At 43.0% G+C, this 27,687-nt stretch overlaps 2 protein-coding genes across 5 annotated transcripts; one reads left to right on the forward strand and one right to left on the reverse strand.

Annotated features, from left to right (window-relative positions):
* Positions 1 to 896: 896 nt before the first annotated feature.
* On the reverse strand, positions 897 to 16,869 carry LOC144934211 (putative lysosomal acid lipase/cholesteryl ester hydrolase). Of its 3 annotated transcripts, none has more exons than XM_078859809.1 (10): positions 16,791 to 16,869; positions 14,215 to 14,341; positions 12,047 to 12,161; positions 11,078 to 11,276; positions 10,483 to 10,592; positions 9,852 to 9,988; positions 9,303 to 9,449; positions 7,333 to 7,404; positions 6,274 to 6,345; positions 897 to 3,893 (listed from the first exon to the last, which is right to left on the reverse strand). In XM_078859809.1, exons 2-10 carry the CDS (start codon positions 14,335 to 14,337, stop codon positions 3,654 to 3,656), a joined length of 1,215 nt encoding a protein of 404 aa, XP_078715935.1. In that variant the 5' UTR covers positions 14,338 to 14,341; positions 16,791 to 16,869; the 3' UTR covers positions 897 to 3,653. The 3 variants fall into 3 exon arrangements, with proteins under 3 accessions (XP_078715935.1, XP_078715934.1, XP_078715936.1); XM_078859808.1 differs by having other exon boundaries at positions 16,769 to 16,863; XM_078859810.1 differs by lacking the exon at positions 9,303 to 9,449 and having other exon boundaries at positions 16,769 to 16,863.
* A 33-nt stretch (positions 16,870 to 16,902) lies between these two features.
* On the forward strand, positions 16,903 to 26,956 carry RNLS (renalase, FAD dependent amine oxidase). 2 transcript variants are annotated; one of them, XM_078859812.1, is made up of 7 exons: positions 16,903 to 17,131; positions 18,081 to 18,186; positions 19,609 to 19,754; positions 21,027 to 21,185; positions 22,890 to 23,063; positions 24,191 to 24,366; positions 25,758 to 26,956. In XM_078859812.1, exons 2-7 carry the CDS (start codon positions 18,089 to 18,091, stop codon positions 25,929 to 25,931), a joined length of 927 nt encoding a protein of 308 aa, XP_078715938.1. In that variant the 5' UTR covers positions 16,903 to 17,131; positions 18,081 to 18,088; the 3' UTR covers positions 25,932 to 26,956. The 2 variants fall into 2 exon arrangements, with proteins under 2 accessions (XP_078715938.1, XP_078715937.1); XM_078859811.1 differs by having other exon boundaries at positions 16,903 to 17,228; positions 25,758 to 26,955.
* The last annotated feature ends 731 nt before the right edge of the window (positions 26,957 to 27,687 follow it).

Below are 27,687 nucleotides of genomic sequence, written 5' to 3' on the forward strand. Positions count from 1 at the left end.
AACATTCTTTTCTCTTCTGCTCCAAATTTGGTTTCATTTCCTAAAGTGCCATCCATGCTTCCGTCTCAGATTTGTGCTGAATATGATGCATTAGAAATGTTGGATTGACACGTTGACTGTTAAGTGGGCTTGGGCAGGTCAGAGATGATACGATGGGCATTGTCACAGAGGGGGGAACACGCACAAAACATCCATCACGGAGATGGAGCGATGAAATCAGCTCATGCAATAGTTAAATTGTTGCACCGCGACAGCTTTGAGGTGGTAATGACGTGAGTAGGCCTTCATCCAGCAGTGGATACATCATGGCTGATGATCTACAACAAATTTGGAAGTCAGATTTGTCAATTAAAACGGACACTTGCTACATAGTGCAAAAAATTATGTCCTGATTAATTTATCTTGCACAATTGGTTCGTGGTAACTCTACGACCACTGGTCTACACGGATCACAACGACAAAACATCCTGAATAGGATGTGACCTCAATTCTAATATTTTACGGAGATTGGAACTCATTAACAATACTACAATGCAATGAGTTTTTTGGAATCTGTTACAGCAAGAAGCTGGAGCCCATTCGTTTCAACAGCATAGTTGGGCTTGGAAGAGTTCACATGGCCGAGTGTTCTAAAGTCCATTTCAGATCACTCGGCCGGCACGGCTTCCACGGGTACCGCATTTATTCATCACATACTTTTGCATTTTCTATCTATGGATGAATAAGGTTTCGGTTTGTCATTCAACGCTCATGAAACCACAGCAAGCATCGTTACCCGACTCGATATGACGCTCTGCTGAATACGTTTCTTGACGGAGGAATGTCTGTTTCTTGACATAAATATAATAGCACAATTGGAATATCATTCGGAATAAAAAAACACACAAATATTTTTCCAAGCAGGTGGATGAGCAGGTGTCATGCCCATTGTTTAATAGCATTGGTACAAACAATTTAAATAATTTGAAGCAATTCGAACATTTCAACACGACCTCCTGTCCTGCTTTCAGTGGTTCTATTAAGAAACATGGATTTGTTGGTTGTTGGTAAATTGAGTGATAATGGATAAAATAATACTGTGAAATATTAAACAATTGAAAACAATATTCAACACAAGTGCAATACAATTCACCCTCGAGTAATTTTAATCAATATTCAGACAAAGCAAACACTATCTCACACATCTGGCCATATCCGTGCAAGTGAACATGTGCTGCAGGATGCACGGGTTTCATATCAGCACTTCTGCATGTACATTTCAATCACTGAATTCACTGTGCCACCCCGTCACGTTTTTCCCAGTTCTTTGCCTCTCAAATTCGAAGCAATTACATTAGGATAAACAAAAAAACTACGTAAAATCGTATTTATTGTTGTGTGAGCAAGGAGATGTGTACATCACTACAGCATGTCAAAACCAGACATTTCCTCTTGCATTGCTACACAAAAAAGGTCACGTGGACAATATGTTCCAGGTGGTGCGTGCGAACACACAAACACACAGGCCCCGCAGAGCCACACGCGCTGCTGAGGCAAGTATTTTAGCGAACATATATTAAATCTGGTGTGGCACGCGAGGGGGTGGAGTGGCCATCATTATACTCAGCTGCCTCCATCTCCCCAATACTTATCATGAAAATTCACAGATCCTCATTTAAGAATGAGCTAGCAGAGGCCCAAGATGAGGGATCAAACTTAGGTGACCAGGTCTGTGGCATAGTATACGAAACGCTGCACGACGGTATCCATGTACACAGTCTGTGCAAGTTAAGCTCTTCCAGTCATAGTTTACAAGAAAACAGCCATGTCACCTATGACTGGATTTCCAAGCGTCAGGTTCCATTCCGAATCTGACGCCTGTATATTAGGAGTTTGTATGTTCTCCCCGTGGTCGCGTGGATTTTTCACATTTAGAAACATGCGTTTCGAGTATTTGGCTGCAATAAATTTCCATATGGGTAAACCACTTCGTTGAGCTATAATTTGTGGCCAGGGAACTTCTTAAAAATAACTATATAGCTCAGTGGACCTTACCTGGTAAAATAAATAAATTTTTTAAAGTAAAATATGAGATGAATAAAGTATAATCAATCAGCAACAAACACCAAAGCTGGATCGCAGATTTAAAAAGGAAGAATAAAAAGCACCATTTTTCTACTTTATTATATACCCGTAATTACATAATTATTGGGATCATTGCCGGCACAAACTGCATTGGAGGTCCCCTGTATTTAATGCCTTGATTTAAGTCATTGGCAATTCTTTTAACCGATATTTTGTGCCTCCAAAAGCCCAGGTCAACGGTGGGAAAACCGGATGAGTGAACGTCTGGTTTACGTATTTCTATAATAATTTTGCATGTTCCACTTTGTTCCAGTAAAATATCACGGATAATTTAAGCCACACTAAGGAAGGCATTAAAGTTGTTATGCTGAGACAATCATGGATATATTTAATACATATCCTCGTCTGTTTACATACGAGGGCAAAAATCAGCTGAAATCTATATTTATGTTTCTGCCACTTAATTTTACCGAAACGTTTTATACCGTTACTGTGAATGGTTTTGTATAAAAGTAATTTGTCAAAGCCAACTTTTGTTACTGGAAATATATATTTTTTATTTTACACAGCATAATGTGAGTGTTCTGTTTTTCGATTCCTTTTGCAACATGATTGTTTTTGCTCTGATCTGTATTTGCTTCATTGCTTTGCTTAGATATATATTTATTTTTAATTTTCGTGACCCAAATCACTCTTGCAATTAACACTCTCCTGCTCTCTTGAGCTCTCAATAGGTTACACATAATACTTTTGAATATAAGGATGCACAGTTTTCTCATTAATCAGACTAATTATGAAGACTTGGTTGCTAATTATGTGATGTGGGCCTGATTTCAATATTAGAATAATCTATTTAGCCAAATCAGTAGAAACAGCAGCAAATGGCGATAATGCTGATGATACCAGTGGTGCTGCATTCATGATGAGCGTGATGATGGCTGTGGGTAAGGATGGTAATGACATTTTCAGGTTGAGGATGTTGTGAACAATGGTAGTACTCTGCAGTAATGTGTTTGGTTGTTGTGGTGGTAGTGATGATGGTGTTGATGAGGCTGATGATGTTGATGGTGGTGTTAATGACAGCAGCGATTGTAATATGAGTGACGATAGTGGCGGGGTGCGAGGAGTGATTATGATGGTGGCAATGGGCGAAGTAAACAGTGCTAATCACTAAGGTGACAATGGCGATGCCTTTGAAGGTGATTAAGCTGGCAAACCACAAGTTACATTTATGCAATTTAACAGCTATACTCGTGGAGTTAAAAATTATGTTTTTTTCATGAAAACTTTAAGGTACCAATTGTGTAATTATTCACATGTAATTCACAGTGAGTAATTTTATTTCGGTATCTATTTGCGACTAAAATCTAATTTTAAAACAGTGTGAGTAATGGTGAGATCCTCCACGGATAAAATGTCCCAAATTGTTAAGTCAAACCACCCAGGCTGCTCATGCTATTGGGCTCTAGAAACCTATTCCTTGAAAATATATGTATAAAAGGCTAATTTAACATGCACAGCCGGCTACTAGCAATTGTCGAATTAATATCGTACTCAACTCACCCCTTGCATTTCACTGGGTTGGTTTCTCATGTGTACTTATACTTCTTCATTAGCTTAAGCATGTCGGGGAAGAGGCGCTTCGGGGCATCCATGCCCCAGATGAAGTCCAGGTGCTCCCAGTCCTTCAGGACCTTGTGCTGCACCAAGTTGGGGATCTCGGCGAGGAGAGCGGCGGTGTCGGTAGGATCGGCCAGCCAGTCTTGTCCGCCCGACCACAGGGCCGTAGGCACCGTCATGGCGCTAATGTTGTACGCAGGAGGTGTTGCCTGGCAAACATCAACACGGGGTGGGGGAGGTTAGTAGGGGGCTCAGTCACCCCTGACAACTACTTTAGGGTAAGCCACCTTCACCTTGTCACCTTGTACCGTCACGTCGAGTACGACCTCTAGTGACATCCATGACCAGACTCTGCCATCCACCCCTGTCTCTCGCGGCCTCTCGTAGCTGGGTTAGTGTAAGGCCAGTGGTGTTCTTGATGTCGTCCATCCACCTCCACGGAGGTCGACCTCTGCCCCTGCAACCTTCTCCATTCTCAAGCAAGACCAATTATTCTAGTCCAGAGGTCCTCATAACGTGTCCAAAGAATGAACATTTCTGCTTCATGAATAAGGCCTTGAGTGGAAGAGTGGGATCGATTTCTCTCAGGATGGACATGTTTGATATTATGGCTGTCCATGGTATACATTGCATTCTTCTCCAGCACCACATCTCAAATGCGCTGATCCTCTTTCACTCATTCAATCTAGGCGTCCATGACTCGCATCCATATAGGGCAACAGGGAATACCAGAGCTTTGACAAACCTCTTCTTGGTGTTTATGGTAATGCAATTGTTTCTCCATATACTATTGAGCTGTGACATGGCTGTTCTACTGAGAACTATCCGTATTCTGATCTCGTGGCTACACTCCCCGTATTCAGTAATCAAGGAGCCCAAGAATACAAAGTCCTTCACAACTTCGATTGGTTCATTTTCCAGACTAAATGAGTTTAGTTGTTCTGTCGCCATCACCTTCGTCTTTTGGAGATTGAAGCAGAGTCCAGCCTTCTCACTAGCTTATTTAACATTTACCAACAGGATCATCATTTCAGCTTGGCGATTTGCTAGTCGTGTGGTATAATCAGCATATCTTAAGTTGTTTATTCTTCTGCCTCCAATCGTAGGGTAAGCATTACTGTCAATTATTGCATCAGCCACACAGCCTTTTGAGAGCGCATCATTTCAGCAGCACGGGTTTAAAACAACCAAACCTCTCAACTGGTTTCGACAGTGTCCCAGACACATAATAATTTCAACTTGTAACACGCAGAGTATCACTCGCTCTCGAAGAGAATGAATGACACAGAGGCACAAGGAACCACAGACAAGAGGGAACCACAGACAAGAGGGAAGACAGCCACGAGGTGAGCTGGCACCAACAATTGCCAAAGCTCTGTGGTCCACTATATATTAAGGTGCTATCAGCCAAATGATGAGTGTTAACATGTGGGAAGAAACCGGAGGACTCGCAGAAAACCCACACGTGGGAAAGGGAGACACTCTATACCATAAAGATGGGACAAGTGGAGTCCACCATTTTGCTGTACTGCATTCTTCTTGTGAGCCAGGCTACAGCCCCTACTCTACATCTACAGGGAGTCTCACAACATTTGTGTGATTTACCAATACTCTCTACCTCCACAGTGCTGGATTACAGGCATGTGCCACCACCACCCAGAATGTCTCACAGAGAAGGTCCTTGCCTATGGGCATCTGGCAATTTGGTGGAATTGGTTGAAGCAAGCCTGACTACTGATAAAACACTGGATGTTGAATCTGGTCCAGTGGTTTGCTTGTATTGAACCATTGTTGCTGAAACTATGCACTCCCAGGCCGTATGACTGATGGAAATGTTAAAAAATATATATCTTATTTATGGTGTGCAAACAGATTTTGGAAGGAGGCATATTGTATCTTCATGTATTTTGTTACTTATAATCCCCTTTATGATGTTAATTATTTTGCATTAAACCTTGGATCACCATAAATAAATGGGGTCAGATTGACTGAATGCACTTGCAAATCGTCAGTATTCAGTGGGAGTTCTAAGTGGCCATTATTGCAGAGACCAAGCACCCATATGGGATTCAAGAGCCAGGAGACTCAGTCGAGATTGGTTCTGTCCAAGTGTACAAACACTGGGAATGAAGTCACTTGGGCGGAGGCGATGGTGGTAGCATCACCCGCTGTCACTCTCCACTCCCACATAGAACACGTGGGTGGGATGTGTATAGTCGGCCTTGACTGCAAATGTCGAATCATCGAAGTGAAAATGTGAACTCCCATGAGGGGGACGGAATATTTCCCCCTCTCAAATCCAAGGTCTTAATAAACAAGACCTTAATTACAACAAAAGAAATCATAAAAGCCAAGCGCAAGAACGGAACAGCTTCAGTGAGTTTTGTACGAAAAAAAGACAAGGCTCTATGGCTATTTACAGCGACATTGTAAAATGTTTTCTTAAAATGCATGGAAGATATGAAGACAAACATAGAGAGAGAGATATCACATCAGATTTAGTAGTGGCATAGTAACTATAACACCCAATGGAAACGAACTACGAGATATGATCTAAGAACTTAACGAGGAAGATTGAAAAGGCAGCACCTGATTGTAATGCTTCATGTTCAGCCACAAGCTCCCATAGTCGTAGGCCTGAAAGCGCCCCGACTTTGCAGCCTGGAGAAATGCAAAACATTTCAGACAAAGTTTTCACTAAAATCCACAGCATGGGTCAAGTGCACACACAATGTCTCTTTGTGAACACAGGTGCACTACCTGCCCATCCTCACCCATAATACCCCCAAAGCAATATTCAAATAAAAATGTAAGAAAAAAAAACAGCAATGGAGGAAAAACTTTTTGTATAAAAAAAGTAACTACAGATAACGTATTCTGGAGCTTAATATTGCAGAGCTTTAACGAAGTAAATAAGCAGACAACGTCCATCTCCACCTCCGATTAGCACGATTAGTTACATACGTATTCTTTGGGTCTTTGTAAAAATTAGTTTTGTTCTACGTGACTTTACCGAAAGACCCAAAGAATATGAATTCCTGCAGTCACGAAAGCTTTAAGTCAAGATTTAGTTACATAAAGTGCAAAATAATTTCAACATACATACAGTATCTGTTCAACACATTTTTTTTTTAATTATTTCAGCAATTATGCTGTAAAGTGCTTATAATGAGGCAAAATTAAATGCTGCCAGATTTTACAAGGTGGTATTTTATGAGGAAGCCGTAATTATATACACATAGAAACACTGCATTCCTGCCCATGAAAGTGAAGCCTACTCAGGTAACACACGTCGCTATGTCTAATGGTGGAGATAGGCTGGTATACTACTGTAGGCCATACCAGCGCTTCCCACAACACAAAACCTGTGTCTATCTTCAGAACGATTCCTATACCTATACTCTGATGTTTCCTCAGAGGAAATGAAAGTGTGAGAATGAGAGTGTGTGATGGTTGTGTCAGAGAACATGGACTGTAGTTCTAAGACGTTTCCACCACTGAGTGCAGAGCTACATTGAAAACAGAAATCAGTTCTACTACACAGACCAGTTTTCAGTTTTTCATTTATTTGGTATAGCCCTGTAAGCCGTTCGGCTCTTGAATCGGGTGCAACCGCAACAAACAAAAAACAAAAATCCAAATACCAACCTGTCGCCAGTGAAGCATGTTCTGAATCGAGGTTCCAGCGGGGCAGTGAGAGGTATAGACTGGCACTCGACTCTGTGAAAAATATCCACAAACAGCAGCATTATTATAAAAAATATTGGACAAAATTTGTATACTCTTGCAATGAAATGTGTTACTTTATGTGAAACTCAAAAAACATCTTAGAAATCCTCAGTTTCCAACGACGATCTAACCTCTCCTCACACAAGGATGACTGACATCCAAGCACCCCCCGTGTAGGCTACTCAGGCTTTTGGGCAAGTACTGATAGCGAGCGCCTAACAATGCCGGAATGGCACATGAGGGGGTGGGTGGCCAGCTCAACGTCCAGCTGCCTTTGTCTTCCCAGTGCTGATGCTTACACACCGAACTAGGTACTAACATTAAGCTGAGTCGACATAGAGGAGATTCAGGACCGGTTCAGATATTCATCACCAATGTGAGCTGTGAACGGGAATCGAACTCGAGTCGCTGGGTTCGGGGCAAAGTGAATCTTCTCATCCCCACACACAGGAAATCAACCTCATCTCCAGCTCCCAAACTTCATGTCTCAGGTGACATTTCTTTCTCTGAACAGATTCTTCTCCAAGCCTGGCTTTGGATTCCCTTCCATTCTCTCATTAGCCAAGTTCTCATGACCTTGCTCAATTCAATGTGTTCACTCTTATCTATCAAAACTTTGATTGTGTTATTTGTTGCTGGCCGTTTGACATGTTGGCCTATTGGGATGTGCTCCGCAACTGTGCTTAAACGTAGTCTAACAAATTTGTAACATTGTAAAAAGCTCGACATAGGGAAGGACTAATTCACAAATTCTCCTTTTTGTTTGGCTTATTTTGGCTCCCTCTGTCTGTGTGTCTCTGTAGCTTTTGCTTTGTCTCTGACTCTCCGTAATTGGTTCTGTGTATGTTTGTGTCTCAGTCTATACGAGTCTGTCTCCCAGTCATGTCCGTCTTTTTTTCTCTCCGTCTTATCTCTCCGTCATTGCCGTCTTGTCTCTCTGTCTCGTCTTTCTGTATCTGTCTCTTAGTGGCGGTTGTTGTTGTCACAGCCAGTCTCACGAAATTTACTTCTCCTTTCCAAGCATAGGCTGTGGTCATGTGCCTATGGTGGACCACAGAGCGCAAGTCTAAAACCACGATCTGTATTTGCACATTTTCCTTTTTTTTATTCTACTGAATATGCATTTTTAACAGCCATTGACCAATTTCAGAGTGATTATTTGGGGCACCCTAATTCCGCTCATACACATGACGCAGCATATTAATGTTCTCAGATCGCCGCGCAATGACCTACACAAAGTCACAACCATCTCGCTACTTCTATTAGTTGTTTAAAGTGTTTAAGAGTTTAAACATTTTAGAGTTAGCAAAGTTTTACGCTTTGGTTTCGCCTCATGTTTAAGACTTTGTAAAAAAAATGTGCACCCTCCAGCGCCACCTAGAGCAATTGGCGTGTAGGGCACACGCACGCAGTGTAGTCCTTCTCTCTATAGCCCAGAGGTCGCAAACGGGTTTTGATTTCTTACCCGTACCCGGCCGCACCAGGGTCGCTCCCTACCCGTACCCTACCCGAAATGAGTGACAAACGGCTACTCACCAGTGACTCACGGCCTACCCGTACCCGGCCGCACCAGGGTCGCAAACGGCTACCCGTACCCGGCCGGGTATCGGGTACCCGGTTGCGACCTCTGCTATAGCCCTTCCTTTTTCTCTCCATTTTGCCTCTCCTTTACTCCGTTTGTCTCTTGACGTCAGTCTCCCTTTTCACGTTGTTTTTTTTTTTATGCTCAGGGAGCATCAACGCAGCTCAACGACGAGTACAACACTACACATGTACAGAACCGATGTGTTGCTTCGTAATTATTGATTTAATAATGTTTAAACATTTTTTGTAAAGCTTAAAGTTTCACAAGTTAAATGGCACCCAGCACCCACAATTACTCCACTCACCACGTTCATGTTCTTCTCGTTGAAGCCACAAATGACGAAGAAAACATTTTCACACAAGTCTTCGATGATTGCCTTGTCACAAATTTCTGCCGACAGCCATTTGAGAATGTCACTTTGAGGCAGGAAGTCCTTTTTTCCAAAAATCACCTAAAAAAAAAAATACTTGAATTGAAATATTACACTTTCACGAGAACTACTATTATTATTACTACTACTACGCTTGATTACCCAGGAAACCCTGAGTGTAATAACTTTTTCAGGAGTATCCTGCCAAAGCGTTCCCAGGAGGGAGGCTCTATGATTGCTATGTAGATTCCAATTGAATAATTTGCAGGTAAATGCTGTGAAATATGGAAAATGTGGATGACACAGGCACATAATGGCCTACCCTTGTGAATAACGTCAGGGGATCTTTACTGGCCACTGTGAAGCAGGCGGCGGATCGTGTTGTTTTGGTTGTTACACCAGGGCAGCTTCTAACTGCAAACCATCTACCACTGGATCATGTCACCTCCCCAACGGATGAAACTCTAAACATTGCACATTTACCTCGATGAGCCAATCTGGAACGTCAGCCAGTTTAGCCATGGGGCTTGTGGAGTGGTGCACGCTAACCACAGCCGCAAGCCCTATGAAGAGCTTGATCTTCTTCGCCAGTTTAGGGTTGGAAGAGAAAGCAGCCAGGGCTGCAAAGGCACACAAGCTGAATGTGAATCTCTCACTCTTTAACAAGTACACAGATAAGTACGACCAAAGCACCCTGAGTGTGCTTAATCTCGCCACATCTTAGAGCCCGGTTAGTATTTGGATGGGCGGCCACCAGTGCTTGCCAGGCATTGCAGGTGCGGACCTGCAAGATGACCAGCAGATGGCAACGCACCACTATACACCACTGCACCACACCATACCACTACACTACTACACCATAGCATTACACCACTACACCACACAACTTCTGCCTATTTCTATTATTACAGGATGCTTTCATGAATGAGAGACACCACGTACCCCACTTCCTCACCAGCAAGAGAAGACCGACTACAGCTCATAAAGTTACAACATCCAACAACTGGTCAAGTTTCAAATTGTTTTTGTTTTATCCGCCAGGTGTGAGAATCCAAGGGATCAGGATGAGTCTCATTTGCAAGAGTGACCTGGGTCACCCACAATAGGGACTCACCAATGGTAGTTCCCTGGGAGTGCCCCACGTAGATCAACCGCTCTTGTTTGGTCTCGTTGAGGATGAAGTCCACCACGGCAGGGAGATCCAAAGAGGCCATTTCATCGTAGCTGGTTGGACAGAATGGACGAAGCAAATATACAGCGATGGCTCGAGAAACACAAATTGCTTAAACTCTTCCACACAACCACTCAAGTTGTGTGTCACACAGCATCAAAAGAACATGAACAGCATCAACTGGGTTGGTGGATCATAGAAATTTGAGTAGAAATGCATAATTGTAGCTGCATTGGTTCAACACAAAGAAACTCTGGGGCAGTTTCAACATTCAGTGTTACTTCGACGTAGAACTATACAATACGTAACACAAAATGATAATTGTGGAGTATATACGAAACAGAATAAAGAAGCAGACAATTTGCCATACTTCACATAGCTGTCCCTCTAAATAAAAAAAATTAAGTATTTTTGAGACATCCCATCAGCCACATTCCACCTTCTTAATTGACACGATCATGGTTCAGGACACTGCCTCTACGTGACAATGTGCTAATTTCCACACACAGACACACACACCCCCACATTTCCAATTTACCTCCACGCCCAGAACTCCTCCTGATCAGGCGTCAGGGTACGGTGGTGGTGCGACCAGGTGTTTCCGCGGCTGTTTCCGATCCACACGTCGTAGCCGGCATCGGCCAGGATGAAGCCCAGACTGTCGTGGGGGAAGTTGGACACCCAGTTGCTTCCGCCAGCCAGCAGCCCGTGCTGCAGCAGCACGGCGGGACGCACTGCTGTACCCACACAGCGGCAAGACACCACTAACTCGGTCCACAAACACGCATCCTCATCTTCCGTTTACACACGGATGCAATAATCACCCCAATACATACTCTTTGTTACGTTCCTCTAAATTATCTTCTTGGTTCTTTCGGTAAAGTCACGTAGAAGGGAAGTAATAAAATAATAAAAATAAAACATAATAAAATAATTCTCACGACGTTTCGGCCACAACGCAAGCAGTCGTCCTCAGGTGAAGAACAGGTCTGTCATGTTTTATTTTTATTATTTTATTACTTCCCTTCTACGTGACTTTACCGAAAGAACCAAGAAGATGAATCCCTGCAGTCACGAAAGCTTTAAATCGAAATTCCTCTAAATGAGTTTTACTGTCCGAGCCAAGTTTGGTTACTGGACTTGAAATGTTCTTAAAAATGTATGTTATGTTCACACTGCTTTTAATTTCTTCTGTAACAGGCTTGGTTATGCTCCAATTTCTATTTGATTCGTTGTTGTACATGTTTTCATGTTCTTGCTTTCTCATATTTGTGACCCAGGTAACTTTTGCAAATGAAACTCTAATCCTGGTCTCTTGAGTTTTCAACCTGGCTATGCAAAATAAACTTTATATATTTTTTTAAATAATCACAAATCTTCACCATATTGCCTTTTGTGCCCTGCTCAGGAGCACCGATGAAGGTCAGCACGGTGCACGAGCGGGTGGTGTGACAAGGACCACTCTGGATTACACAGTTATTTTGGGTCATCTTTTTATCATACATACCTGCCGTTTTGTCCTTCAGTCCACGTGGGATTCTGTTCACACTCAGGATAAACCCATCTGCAGTTTCCACCTCGTACTCCACATTCGGATATCCCTTACTAGAAATAAGTTCGCTCTGAAGGGACACAGAAACATACACATGTTCATCAGAATATTACTTTTTTCCCCATACAAACAGTAACCTTCATTAAAGCCTGCAAAACGAATGTACTGCATGTTTTGAAAGGTAATACCTTATGCAATCACTATGCACATGTGTAAAGGTTCCACAATAGTAGCATCCAAGTGCCCTTTGCACTCCCACAAGCTAGGCACCCCCGATTAGCACGGTTGGCTATGTACAGTGCGAAGGAAGTTTAACATACATATACAAATCACCATCATTCGTTTATCAAACCTGATTGCTGATGAGACAATCAATGTCAAAACCAGTCAAGAGGTTGCTTGTTTTGAACCATTGCTGCTGATATTCTTTGGTTCTTTCGGTAAAGTCACGTAGATAGAACAATAATAATCAAAAATCAAGTTGATAAAAATTATAAAATAAAAAAACACTAATGCAGACTGTAGCCTGGTTCTTAATCGGAATGAGTGTACTGGCAGTCTATAATGTAGACTGTAGCCTGGTTATTAAGTTTGGTGAGTGTACTGGCAGTCTATGATGTAGACTGTAGCAATGGTTATTAAGCTGGGTGAGTGTACTGGCAGTCTATGATGTAGACTGTAGCAATGGTTATTAAGCTGGGTGAGTGTACTGGCAGTCTATGATGTAGACTGTAGCAATGGTTATTAAGCTGGGTGAGTGTACTGGCAGTCTATGATGTAGACTGTAGCAATGCTTATTAAACTGAGTGAGCGTACTGGCAGGCTTTTTGACTTATGGGATGTGTAAAAATATATTTGTTATGTGGAATGACAGATGGAAAAGAGGCGTATTGTCTGCTTATTTAGTCAATAGTTGCAATGTCTATTATTCGACAGGCTATACATGCATCGGTAAGCATACAGGCAAACACATCTGCATAACCGAAAGCATTTTAACACAACACTACAATCTAGATCTATCTTTCTTTGCAGATGACAAACCAGGTTTTCCTAGAGTATCAAGTTGTTTATCCCAGTCCAGTCACCCATGACTTCCTATTCATTTTATATTTGCAACAAGCTCAGGCTTCTTTGGCAAGACCACAATAAACCACTTCCCGATTTCACAGCTCAATGAGGAAATCATTGCAAGATGTGAAAACACACACAACTACGAAGGGAGTCACAATGTGTAGTTTGTTTCATAAAAAAAGATCTGCGTAAAATATTTGTTTTCAAAACTGTGTTTAAAACACAGGGGCGTAAGTGCAAGGTTAGCTATCGGGCGTTGTGTTATTGTGACCTCCAATTGACGATACGGGGCAGCAGAGCAAATAGGGGAGGGCCTTGAGGAATCTGAAATTAAGGGGATGGGAATGGTGCAAATGGGGAGGATGCAGTAGACCACATTGGGAATGTGGATTCAATTGGGAGAGACAGGCATTTGAGAGTGGAATGTGGGAGCAGGGTGGGAGATGGACAGAGGAGGGAGGCAGAAAGATTGCACGGGAAGACACAGTATAATTGAGAGTGTTAGGGAGAGGTTGAGAGAGAAGGATGTGGGGGAGTGTGGAAGAGTAACAACAGGGTGTGAGGCAGACAGAATTAGGTTAACGTTTTTTTAAATTGTGGTTCTGTAGGACCAGTTGTAGATAACGTTGTCGTGCACACATATGCTAGGATGTGGATATTGTGTTGTTTTCACAAGATTATTTTGTTAACACGAATTGTATCCTGTCCGGTTATAATTAAAGTGTCAGTCCATCTGTATTGAGTGCAGTGAAACTCTGTCGCCTCAGAGGTGGGCCACAAGACATGCACTTGATATAGCCGTTCATTATTCTGACATTTGTTATTTATGCATGTAAAGTGTTACTGACCAGCACATTTTGCTTCACCTACCCTGCATTCAGCAATGACTGCATCTAAAATTCAACTCGTGCACCAATTCCTAGTCTGCCGTAAAACATAAATGCAATAATTGTTTCTACACAATAGTTAAGATCGTCGACAACAGAAGCGCAATTGGCATGAGCACCTTAGGTTATAAACAAACGTGACGCACAACGATGTCCTGCACTTACAATGTTCATGTAAATTTCTGGGTCGCTGCGTAGGCCGTTGTACTGATCAGGCAGCATACGACCAGACACAAAGCCCACGCCAAACAGCAACAACGTGACACGCAGTGCCACAATCAGCGCCATGTTCCTGATCAAGACAAAGCATAATTAAATCCGCAACATGCACAACACTGCGGGACAATCCGAAACAGACAATTAAAACGATTTCAAGTGGTAGCACTAAACCTTGGACTCATCGCATGCATTTGATGAGGTTGTGAGCAAATTTGACAAAGTAATGCAAACGTTTGTCAATACAATCCTGTACATTTTCCAACTTCCTGGATTTTGCCTGCACGGAGTGAGCCATAGCCTCCTCTTAAACGACGTAATTTATTTGCAATCCGCCTCCTTCACAAATGTGTATTTCCACGTAAAAAAAACAAGCGTTTTGCTTAATTTAAAGAAATGCTGCTGAAATGATGCACTCCCAGGTCGTAGGTTCGATAACAACCCTGACACCTGTATATTTGGAGTTTGCATGTTCTCCCTGTGGTCATGAGGATTTTTCTCCGGGTGCTCTGGTTTTTCCCTCCACGTTAAGAAGCATGCGTTTAGAGTAGTATTTGACTGCTATAAATTGTCACATAAGCCACTTCCTTTAGCTATCATATTTGTGGCCAGGCCTCAAGTGGTAAAATAAAATAATTTTAGTTTAATAGCTACTATTTGTGTGAAAAAGGATGACAGAAAAGGAGATTGATTATTTATTTTTCAGCAAAGCTCTTTCACAACAGTGCAAAATGAATTATGCAAGGTCAAGGCGGGTCGCCTGATCTGGCACGGCGATGGTGATGACATACCCGTTATGAAACACCAGTTACATGGCTCCCGACCGACCTACTCTGTAGGAGCTGGATAGAGCGGAGTGTTCAGGTGAACCTCTATAGCAGGGGTCGGCAACCAAAATAACAAGAAGAGCCATTTCTTTCCAATTCGGTACAAAATTCAGTATTTCAAGAGCCGCAATGCATCTATGTACATACGTACATATCGTCAAGAAGCAGCCCGTAAAGAGCCGCATGCGGCTCCGGAGCCGTAGGTTGCCGACCCCTGCTCTATAGGATCACACAATCTCATGCCTACCCTCATGCCACTCCTCACCCCCCTAACTCACCCCTCACACCCACAATTTACCTCCCCCCCGCACACCTCACCCCCGTAATTCACTCCTCACCCCCATACCTCACTCCCATAACAACAACCACAGTTCACTACTAAGTGGCAGTGATGTCACCACGGCACTTGTGCCATGCTAGGTGCACTTCGAGGCCACGTAAAGTGTGGTAGGCCCGATGGCAGGAGGTCATGGAACAGACCTAGGTGCCATGGGTTAGCTCAAATAAGTGGCTTATCATGTGGGTATTCATAGAAACCAAATACTCTACACGCATGTTTCTAAATGTGGAGGGAAAAACCGGACCCGGAGAAAAATCCACACAACCACGGGGAGAAAGAACACGCAAACTCCAAATATAGAGGCGTGAGGGTCTGAATCGAACAAACGACCTCCTGCATACCAAGTGAGAAAGTTAACATCTCGCAACCACGGCGCTCCTATGCACTGCTTACACAATCCAGTCTGGTTAAACCCAGGATGGATCGTACGCAGGCTAGCCTAAATGTTTCAAGCCGGCGCAAGTGTTCCTTTAGAAGGCTCCACGTTTCGCAAGCATAGAGAGTGGAGGGCATAACTTTGGCCGAGAAGACACGTAAATTACTCCTCACCCTTGACCCGCATAACTCACCCTCATGACTCTTCACCCCCATAACTCATCCCTAACCCCCACCATAAATCCTGGCACAAATATAAAACTGCACAAAACCCTGCCATTGAGATCAATCAACTTATTTTCTCACATTATTTAGTGATGCGCTGCTGCGTTACAACCACAAACAACATAAATTGAACACATTCGTCAAAACACTGCGGACTTTATAAACAAAAATATATAAAACAGGCGACGTTTCGGGCAATTTCCCTTCAAAGCCAGAGATAGAGTGGATAACACGAGTCGGAGACTGCACTCTACACCATGGGGCCTGATGAGAATTACATTTCACCTCATCACTCATCATCACACACCTCTTACTTTGTCTACCCGATCCGTCAATCATCTCGTCGCCCCATCCCTCACATTACACCTCTCACCTCGTCACTAACCTCTCTCACCTCGTCTTTAACCCCTCTCACTTCGTCTTTAATCTCTCTCACTTCGTCTAGATTTGAAGCTTGATACAGCAGTTTTGCTGTGACGGTTTCACCTGAAGACTGAAGCTTGTGTTGCCTCCGAAACGTCGTGATTTAATTTATTAAGTTTTTTTAACCTACGTGACTTTACCGAAAAAACCAAAGAGTACTCTCTCACTTCGTCCCTCTCAGGCTCTCACCTCGTCTTTAACCCCTCACCTCGTCACTAACCTCTCTCATCACGTCTTTAATCTCTCTCACTTCGTCTGTAACCCCTCTCACCTCGTCACTAACCCCTCTCACCTCGTCTGTAATCTCTCTCACCTCGTCCCTCTCAGGATCTCACCTCGTCGCCTTCCGTCTCCGCGCGTTCCCGCAGTCCGTGCCGCTTCCGCGTTCCCACGTGACTCTCGCGGGGGGGGGGGGGCACCGCGGGCTCTCCCCCGCCCCGACGCGGCCATGTTGCGTGGGGAAGACGCCCGTGGTGAGTGAACGAAGGCGCGGAGCCGTCCATGTTGGGTGAGGAAAGTCTGCGGCGTGCTGACAGAGCGGTCCAACGCGGCCTTCACACGCTGCTCGTGAAGGGCTTTTAGGGGCGTGGCCGCTCGTGACTCCGCTCGCTCTTGCTACCCCGGGCTGAGCGGGAGGTGGTGGTGCTTGGTGGCGATGGCGGCGCGGGTTCTCGTGGTAGGCGCGGGGCCTGTGGGAGCGATTATCGCGGCGCTGCTCGCGAGGCGAGGGAGCGGCTGCGCGGTGCGCCTGTGGGACAAGGCCCGGGGCCCAGGTGTGTGCGTGGGGTCACTCTCCCGTCTCCATGGAGACCGCAGCCCCCACCCCTCCCGTCTCCATGGAGACCACATTTGCCCTCCCGTCTCCATGGGGACCACTTAACCCCTTCCGTCTCCGTGGAGACCGCAGCCCTCAACCCCACCCGTCTCCTTGGAGACCACATTTGCCCTCCCGTCTCCATGGGGACCACTTAACCCCTTCCGTCTCCATGGAGACCACATTTGCCCACCCGTCTCCATGGGGACCACATTCCCCCTCCCGTTTCTATGGAGACCACATGCCGCCCAACACGATGGATGGCGTTCACAATAAAAGTATTGTCCCTTTGAGAGAGAAAAATATACATATCGTGATTATTGTTGCTTATGTTTAAGTACCTGCATTTCATTTACTATCATGAAGTAACGAAAACAAAAATAAAATATTTTCAGGTCCATACGGCGTACAGCCGTTTCAATACGGATATTTTTGTGATGGAACTTTGTAGGATGTTCGTTGAGATTTATAAGGGCACGGGGCGACCAATAAGATCTGAATTGGTCTCTAATAAGGTAGTCACTGATACAGGGTTGACAGGTATGATGTTTTATTTGTTTTACAAAACACTTTAGGAAGGATTGACTGCATCGTGGTTATGGATGTCATCACGTCTGTACTTTATTGCATTATTTAGTTGCGTCTCGTGTAACAGCTCGAGCGATATAAACCATAAAGTGACTGTGATTAGAAGTCTAATGGATGATTTTGAGTGAACTACAGTTGAACTTCTAAGTAATTTTTTTATTTATACTAAAAGTACAAACAAGCTTAAACGCCATACTCTGTACTTGAACGTTTTGGTTTTCAGGTGGAAGAATGAGCACAAGTAGAAGCCCCAACAATGAATCCTGTTCAGCTGACCTTGGAGCACAATACATTTCTGCCACACCAGCGTATTGGCTGGAACATGAGAAGTATGCCATTCCTTCACACCACATCACACCGACCATCACACTGCCTCTTGCCATTCATCCGGCCAGGTGACTCAGTGGCATCGTGAGCGGCTTTCGAAAGTAAGGTTGCGAGTACATATCCTGGTCAGTCCATAATCCCTCCGGGGTCAATGATATGAGTACCACGTTGTGGGTAAGTCACCAGTGGTTGTCCGATGGATAGCATTTGCCCCTGTTTCCGGAATGTGGAATTTCCACCACTGGCTCAGGGCTGTAAAAAAAAGTTGAGCACCACCACATTGCTCACTTGAGCAGGAAATCACTTGGACGATTATGCGATGGAGTATTTATTTATTTTATGGTTTTACGTGCAAAATTAAAAACTGAGAAAAACAATTTGTTTTATGTATTGGTACGATTCGGTTCACAAACCAATTGTTTTGCCCTTGTGGAGCTTACGGGTAGAATTTAGTCTCTATTGATACAAGACATGGGCAAGGCCATGGGTAAGGGTCATGCCACTGTGTCCAGATGCTTTACAAACTTTAGACAAATTCTAGAATACTTTTATTACTCTAGAATGCGCTATTGCAGCTGTTTTTATCCCACGTGTCTATGTAATTTTAGATTATATTTCAAGCCTATGCGTTATATATTTCAATAGTTCCCTTATTTAGTCTCCAAATATGATTAATATTCATTATTCTACAGGTTTAATATCTAACGTATTTTTTCATACACTTTCAAAACACTGGGAGTGAAAGCATCGTGGATATATACAGAACGTTCTCTACTCTGCACTGCACATTGGTTAGACGATTACACATCAGATTTCTATTTTTCCATTCATGTTATATGCGGAATATATTTATAAATGCTGCTTTGATAACATTTAACCTCATAAATAACAGCATACCATTGATGCGAGGTGTATGATGTTAGTTTTGCATGTGGATGCTAATATGTGCATTGATAAAGTTTTGTTTGTAAAATGTAGGCAGTGACATTGCCAAGCGGTAGAGCGTTCGCCACTTCTTGCAAATGTTCACGGTTCGAATCTGGTTGCCTACCATTGTTAATCCTGCGGGTGTATTAATCATTAGATATTATGCATAATGTGCGTCACAGTGGACGTTAAAGATCCTCTGATATCATTATAGCAGGGTAGGCCATTGTGTGCCATCGTCACAGTCCAAAATATCCGAAAAAATGTATTACTCAATTGGGATTACACATAGCAACGTTGCCCTAATGGAAGACTAATGTTCACTTGCAAGCCAGCTGCTGAGTTCGCTTTGTGTCACACAGGCACAGTTACCCTTTGTGTTGAGACATTTAAGTGAGCGTCCTGTACATGCAAAGATTGCGATGAATTATTATTAAAATGTACACTTTAAATATCTGGCTCAAATGTATAATCAAAGCATGTGTTTTTCTTTGGAGGTTTTACGAGGAGCTCCTAGATAGGGGAATACTTTATCCCCTTCAATCACAAGTCGACGGGATGAAGGAGTATGAAGAGAACATCCGGCACTTCATTGTTCCAGAAGGGACTTCTTCTTTGGTGAAATACTATCTTCAGGAGTCAGGTAACCGCTGTACAATACTGTATTTGAAAGTCGCATTATCAGGCACTTAGCACAGGGTGGGAGACAGAGGGAAGTTCTGATGTAAACCATGTTACAAAGGATGAGGGGCTTTATATATATATAATTATACATTTATAACATGCAGAGTTTTCACTAGATTAAAAGAATCAGAGGTGTGGAAAAGCACAGACAAGCGGGAAGGCAGTCAGAACCTGCCCCAGCAATTTCCCAAGTTCTGTGGCTCTATATTGGGGAGTTTTTCCAACTCCATTCATGAGCAGTTTTACACGTGGGAGGAAACCGGAGTCCCTGGAGAAAATCCATGTGCGTGAGGGAGGCAACACTCTTCACCTGTACAGATGGAATACAGATGTGAATTAATATGTAATTAACTATATTGCAATACCCTGGAAAATCAGGAGATGGCGACCTCAATTCCCCGCAACATCCTACTTTTTTCTGGATGTTGGGGGTCACCCATGAAACGCACCATCTAGATTAAAACTCTGCTTAGCTTCCGAGATACAACACTATCGGGTGGTTTCCGCGTGATTTTTACCTAGGCGATGTTAATCCATATCTCTCCGATGCATTTTCAGGTTGTACTGCGACTTGTTTAGCATTATTGTTAAAATTTCGCTCCACGTGCTGAGAATTAAAAAATAGATATATATTGCCTAACTACGTGCGGTGTAACCTGAAGACACAGTGCAGACCTATACAGTACAGCCAAAAAAACAGCAATTATGCTGGGATCCATAAAACAGCATCACATGCTAAGTCCACGAAGAATATTGTTACATTGACGAGAACACGTGTACATAATCACAAACATCAAGTATTTTTATAGACTGATAAATTAACCTTATGGCGGGACCCCGAGGTCCCATAAGCCCCTGGCTCTCGCACAAACGACGTCATTTTATGTCCGTTGATGGCAAACGATACGGCAATCCATTTCTCTCGGCGAGCTCTACACGGTGCGCTAATCAAAGTTTAAAAGTTTTGTTTATGACTACGGCAATTTTGGCAACGACGGGTGCTTGGAGAAGAACGAGAGGATTGATTTCTGGTGGGTCGCGGCGTTTATGTGCGCGGTGGGACGGAGTCGCCAATAAATTAATTACGATTTTGATTTACGTTTATTCGGGACCCCGGGGTCCCGCCATAAGGTTCAAATATGCACTGCTATCTGTTGATGGGGATTACCTTAGGGTTATTTGATGCCTTGGCATGTGATAATTGCCTTGCCATCTCACTGCGTGTTGACAGGAGCAGAGGTGCTGTATAACCACCACGTGCAGCGAGTCCATCTCGGTGATGGGGTGGTGACGGTCGAGAATCAGGACGGCTCATCGGCCTGCGTCGATACTCTCATCCTCACCATGCCTATCCCACAAATCCTGCAGCTGCAGGGCAACCTGCAGGCCAGTACGTATCTCGGTTATACTCCATTTGATTAGATTATTTTACACAGGTAAGACAAATTCAGCCGTGAGCTGTTTTACAAGAATGACCCGCAGAGAACCTTGGTGTGAAAAGAAATGACAGAAAATAAATCATAACAGCGCAGAGACTGAGTAGCAACTGCATTCAAGGAAAGCAACGTCCAACTCATGCACCATTCAAATAAACACTGGCAGATGATGCACATCAACTCTGAAGCACCAGGTCACACCAAGTCCATTAAGCACACATGCAGGAATGTTGTGCATATCAGAAATAGAGGACCAGATCGCACGGGTTTCGCTAATCACGTGCAAGGAGCGGGATGTCTTACATCAAGGAAATATTTTTCAAAGGTCAGGGAAGGGAGGCATGCAATCTATTACACTGCAATGTATTCATCATGTATGATTAGCGTACTTCTCTTAAGGTGGCTTCAAGTGGTTTAAAAAAAAATTAATACGAAAGTGTACATCCGTTATTAGATTACCTGTCTTCTGAGAAGAACTCGTATATTATACACAGAAGTTATGGAAAAGCTAGGGAAACACCGAATGCATTTTTTTCTCATATCAAATACAACATAGTTTGAGTATGTGTCTAAATGGTAAGGTGGTTTTTACATCGAGCAAGCCCTAACCCACATTATTGGCCACATACCATGCACCCCACACCAGGGATGTGTTCCTGATTTTTGTTATCTGAAAAATAATAAAATCGTACCTTGATATTAAATTTTGGATAATACCAAGAAAATCTACTTTCATATTGATCCAAAAGTAAGACGTCACATGACGTGACAGCACTTGTATTTTGTCACTTTCATGCTGTTCCCGTAAAATGTGGTGGCATTGGGTGATGTCACTTGTTAGCGCGGAACCACATTCAGTTATTATACGATGTAAATGATCTGAAAAATCCGTAAAAAAATGCTAACTTTTCCTTTAAATGTGAATTCCACTTTTTTAAAATCCAAAACTTATCCCTAATATGCAGTTATTTGTGTGGAATGGTTGCGTAGTGGTTTTAACACTGCGCTAAGAACCCATCAAGCTGAGTTCGATTCCTGGCCATAGCTAACATAAGTGGTGATTATCTGAACTGGTCTTGCCCCCCCCGGGTTGATTCGGCCTTAATTGAGATGGAGCAGTGAAATCATTTACGTGCAAGTGCTGGGTGGATTATTACATCGCAAGATCGCGACAGGTGGTGGTGGTTTGGGGAGGCCTCCATCCAGCAGAAGAATTACCATGGATGATAATGTTTATGATGTAGTGCAGATTATCAACTTTGAATGCACACTTGTGTTCAGAATATCAGAATCAGAATATGTATTTATACTGGAGGAATACAATGAGCTATTAAGCTCTTTTTTAGAGATGTTCAGTAGGGGCGGGTAAGAACGTTACAACAACAAACAAAACAAAACATGATAGGAGTGCAATATACAAGAAAGGTAAACAAATCACCCAAACACAAACAAATAAAACGAAACCATCCACCATCCTATCAGACAAAGCCCACTGAGGTATTCACTTCTTTTTCAGAAGTGGCCTGGCCACAAATGATAGCTCAACAAAGTGGCTTATCATTTGGACATTTATAGCAGAAAATTTATGTAAATAATCTCAATGCATGTGTTCGCTGTAGTGTGCTGACTAATGGTGCTTTGTAAAACGGTGTTGTCAGTGCTGAATGCAGATCAACGCAGAGCCCTCGAGATGGCCACTTATTCCTCGCGGTTTGCGCTGGGCCTTTTCTATAATTCTGATGCTGACTTTGAATTCCCCTGGACTGCCAAATATGTCTCGGACAACTCCGTCATACGTTACATCGCTGTCAACAAAAAGAAACGAAGTCAAGGTCAGGAATTGTTGCTTTGAGTAAAAAAAAAAATGCAATATAATCACAAGGCATCACATAACGTGTGTAAATTAGCGCAACAATCAACCATGGCATCACTGCAACCTATGAAACATTCACTTCATAACGTGTCAGCTGAAGAATTTCTCTGCTAGACAGTCTTCTCTTCAGGTAAACATCTATAGGTTTACATTTGCACGTATTGAAATTAGAACAACTTATGCCGATGTCACTCTGAGTATACGGCTCTCCTTGCTTCTCTGCACGCTTTTCAGTTTTTTTCCCATTTTTTTTCATGACCTTGTTTCCTATGCATATGTCACAGCGGTTAGTACACACTGATCCAAACCCGTTCTCTCGCAGCGCATTGCCGTGCCGCTTTCATTATCACGATCAACTTTCCCCGATTCGCAACCACAACGCTGACGACCACCTCTACTTCATCAGAAAGATCCCAGTTTGCCTTAAGTAATTGTGCCCAATTTCAGAGTTTCTAAACTGTTTTTATCATTATAATTTACATCTCCAATAAATGTATGATATATATCCTCATTTTCAATTTAATAATAATGCGCTTCATAACGTGCACAATATTTCATGGAAATAAATTGCCGTGAAAATGAGGCGCCGAGTCGTGCTCAGTGTCGCTTGCAAGCCGGCAAGCGGCTGTATTGGTCCTTTGTGTCGAGAGGAGGAGGTTGTGAGTGGCGCTTCTGTGGAGAGCTCTACCTTGAACTCTAGTGCAGGGCAACGGGGGGGGTGTGGATGAGGGAAATGAATAACACTCAGAGGCTATTTTAATGTCCCACATGTTTTATTGGCAATTAAATGTACTATCATGTTTGCCAATTAAGCACAACCTGATCATAAAACAAATGAGTTGAAAGTGTGATGGTAGGTTCTGCTGTGTACACGGTAGCTCTATGCTGACATGTATTTCAAATCTCATGTCTGATCTGATTTTTCCATTGAATGAGGAATGTTCAGAGTTTGAGTATTATGTCAATGGTGTATACCATGAAATACATTTCACTGTTTTCAGCACTGCCCTGTTGCAATGGTCGTGAAGTGAACGTCACTATTGGCTGTGTGCCCTGTGCTCCCTGTATGTGCAATGCTTTTCACAGAATGTGGTTCAGTGGGCCCTTCCCTGGTGGTCCACACAAATGTGGCATTTGGGCAAAAGTACGTGGATGAAGATGTGAATGTGGTGCAGCCCTTCATTCTGGCAGAACTGAACAGGCTCCTGCCCGGGCTGCCTCAGCATGCCTACGGAAAGTGCCACAAGTGGCGCTATTCCCAGGTAGGCCAGTGTCACACTCTTCAGAGGAGGACGCAATGGCTGCTGTTGATTATTTTCATCCGCTTGGCATCTGTATTAAAAAAAAATATTTAAAGTTGACGGTCAAACAAAAACTAATGTGAACAATAACTGGAATTTTAAATAAAATCTACAATAATACCATAAATACGGTTTATAATGGATGGGGAAAATGAAGGAGGTACATGGATACATGCTATCATTACATACATAGGATTGTATTGATATATAAAGTTGTGGTGGAGTTCTTCATGGGTTGGATAGGATGTGGCATGACACTAACACAAAACAGATCCTTTGTGTAAATAACACTGTTCATCTGAAAACAATTATAAAATGTAATTTATAGCAGGCCCCCGTGATGTATAGTGCAGTTTCCAACTACTATTCACGCCATCTCTTTGGCCGCTCTCAATGTGTAATGAAGGGCCATTGCCTGAAGCATTGGCAATTGTGTGCATGTCTTTCCCTTTTAAGGCCGCAGTGTTGTTGATGAATCTGTTTGGTGTTAATCGTGCTCATGCACCATGGCCAATGCAGAATCAACATCGCCAAACGATTTATTTAGTTACGACAGTCGCACTCGGTTCTGCCAGACCGAACGGGTGGACCTCATGTGGTTTTCTCAGTTGGTGGCAGCCAATGGCGACGCGGCAGTCTCAGCCTTTATCACGGTAAAAAAAAACACTTAAAAATTCTGACATCTGCCTGATGATGCTGGTTGTAACAGGAAACGTACCAAATTGTTAAATGTGTGTGGATCGCTCTCCAACATTATTGGTGGTGTTCCATGGTGTACAAGTTTGTTCCCATGACAATTTCATTAATTGGCTGTGTCGGGTGGGGGAGGGTTTACGACACACATTTTACTCACGCGATCCCATGCAAGAATCAATTTTGAATCACCTTCACATTATTACGTAGTCCAAGCTTGGTTTGTTTCGACGTGTGAAGCCGTATGTCCCCATGCATTCCGTTAGTGGCAGAGGACACATGCTTTGCTGACACAAAATAATCGCTAGCGTGATTGAGGAGAATACGCTTATACTAATAGGGGTTTTCCCCTTTTTTCTGGCAACAAAACTGACACCTTTTGCAAGGAATCATGCTTACATTAACCACAATACTTGCAGTCAAATGCAAACAAAAAACAATACTCTGATAATTTATGCATTGTCTTTGAAACTGATTGGTCCACACCAGAGACAAGTATTGTGGTTAATGTAAGCATGATTCCTTGCAAAATGTGTCAGTTTTGTTGCCAGAAAAAAGGGGAAAAACCCTATTAGTATATTTTGGTACTGGCAAAGGAGGTCCCATGATGAGAATACGCTTCACAATCGAATTAGCATTGCATTGTTGATGTGTTTCAGGTGACCAGGCCCGTTGGTGGGAGCGCAGGACATATGGTTCTGAGCGCGGAGCCTCTCATTCTGTGTGCAGGAGACGGATTCACTCATTCCAACTTTGATGGCTGTGTCAAGTCAGCCCTCTCGGCCGTTGAGGCTTTTAAATCTATATTTTTAGATGGAAAGTCTGGACATTAAATACCCACATGCTGATGTTTTCCATTAAGAGATGTCAGATGCAATTTATTCTCTGGCATAGCGTCATGGAAACCATTGCTGTAACATCTTCTGCTTTTTTGATAACCGCAGTACAAGATAAGCTAAAATTGTGCATTTAATGCAATAATATATATTTGAACATTTTTAGGCATCCAGCAAAGAAAATAATCATTTTATGAAACAATAACGTGGTTCAGCCTGATTTTTTATGAACGAAAATGGTACGTTTGTGCATTCTTGTACATTTCACAAATGCCTTGCATGTATTACTTTTCCCAAATCTAAACGTCCATCGTCATCATGGTAGACATGCAATGTGATGAGCAGGATCTCCCGAAGGTAGTGGCCAATGTCGCATGGCTATACAACCGTGGGGAGCCCTTGTCTAGATCTACGGAAAGCAGGGCAGCCTCAGAAACCAGTGGTATCCACAGCAGAGCAGCGGCACTGGAAACTCATAATCTCACCATAGGGTGATGAGAATCTATGAGGTCAACAGCATCGGAATCTTACCCACCGCCTGCCATTGCGCCTTGGCTTGAGCCTTAGTGAATTCCTGTGTGGTTTCCAATGTCACCAATATTGGCAAGGTTTCCATTGCCAACCCGGGTTCCTCGGTAGCTTTAAAACGTGAGTAAGCAGACCCTCGTCATAACTGGGTTATGTATGTATATGTATGTTGAACTTCTTTCACACTGTACGTAGCCAACCGCGATAATCAGAGGTGATGATGATAATATCACGTAAAGGAAAAAATTACATTAATTGAAATTTGAAGATAATCAGATGACCAGTAAGGTTTGAACAAGGTCGGCACACTTGAAGTAAAGATTCTGATTGTGTGAGTGCTGTGCCAAGTAGTCTTTCTGAATTTCTCGTGCCAGTTTTTGCTGTGATTTCTATTTGCTTTAATTGCTGTACTTTATTTTTTTGGTGACCCGGGTCACTCTTGCAAATGAGACCATTGTTGTGTATTCATCTCTTACCTCGTTACACAAAATTAACTTGAACCTGATGATTTTTTTTTTAAACAAGGTTGCTAAGCACAGAGCCGAAGGGCCAAGCCATCAAGCGGTTAGCAACAAAGAGCACCATTAAAGCCGTGATAGATACAGAGTTAATACGTTTCGTGAATTTAACAAGGTTATAATAAAGTAACGCATGCTTGCTTGTTAAGCGGCACGTGGTTATGATTGGTAGGGTTAGTGAAACGTGATGTACTCGTGTAAGTTGGACTCTGTTTCCTACACGTTGGGTTTGGTACCAAAGTGGACATCGTTGCCACTCACAGAGGCCCGAGGGAGAAGTGGTTCAGACACTCCACATTATATAACTATGGGAGGCAGACACATACACAAAACAACAACTAGTGCAGTCCCCAGTTAATACTCGATCGCCACACTCTACACTATATATAGAGGAGCACAAGCGCTAGTCTGCCTGTGGCGTACTGCCTGTCCGGTCCTTGGATGCTATGGCCCAGATGTCCAGACCTTCAGGGGTGGCGTGGCTCTCCTGGAAGAGTCGACAAATAAAAAACAAATAAATAGCGGTGACGGGCCAATGCCTCCATAAGTCGATTACTGTGTTAGAGTCTTCTGGTGGCAGATGACATCTTCTTTAAGAGACCATGAGATGTCCTACATATTATATGAATATATAATGACTAAAGAATAACTAACACGTTTGTTGTCAAATGTGCTTTTATTATCCAAGAAAGCCACACTAAGTCATG

This window comes from Lampetra fluviatilis, chromosome 9 (genome assembly GCF_964198595.1).
Source record: "Lampetra fluviatilis chromosome 9, kcLamFluv1.1, whole genome shotgun sequence".
In the NCBI taxonomy this organism is placed as follows: Eukaryota; Metazoa; Chordata; class Hyperoartia; order Petromyzontiformes; family Petromyzontidae; genus Lampetra; species Lampetra fluviatilis.

Coding starts and splice junctions, on each gene's coding strand:
- LOC144934211 (XM_078859809.1), bottom strand. CDS start 14,337: ATGGCGCTGATTGTGGCACTGCGTGTCACGTTGTTGCTGTTTGGCGTG. Junction 12,162..14,214: donor CAGAAATTTACATGAACATT/GTAAGTGCAGGA, acceptor GTGTCCCTTCAG/AGCGAACTTATTTCTAGTAA. Junction 9,989..10,482: donor CTCCCAGGGAACTACCATTG/GTGAGTCCCTAT, acceptor GTGCCTTTGCAG/CCCTGGCTGCTTTCTCTTCC.
- RNLS (XM_078859811.1), top strand. CDS start 17,111: ATGGCGGCGCGGGTTCTCGTGGTAGGCGCGGGGCCTGTGGGAGCGATT. Junction 17,229..18,080: donor GGACAAGGCCCGGGGCCCAG/GTGTGTGCGTGG, acceptor TTTGGTTTTCAG/GTGGAAGAATGAGCACAAGT. Junction 18,187..19,608: donor TATTGGCTGGAACATGAGAA/GTATGCCATTCC, acceptor TTTTCTTTGGAG/GTTTTACGAGGAGCTCCTAG.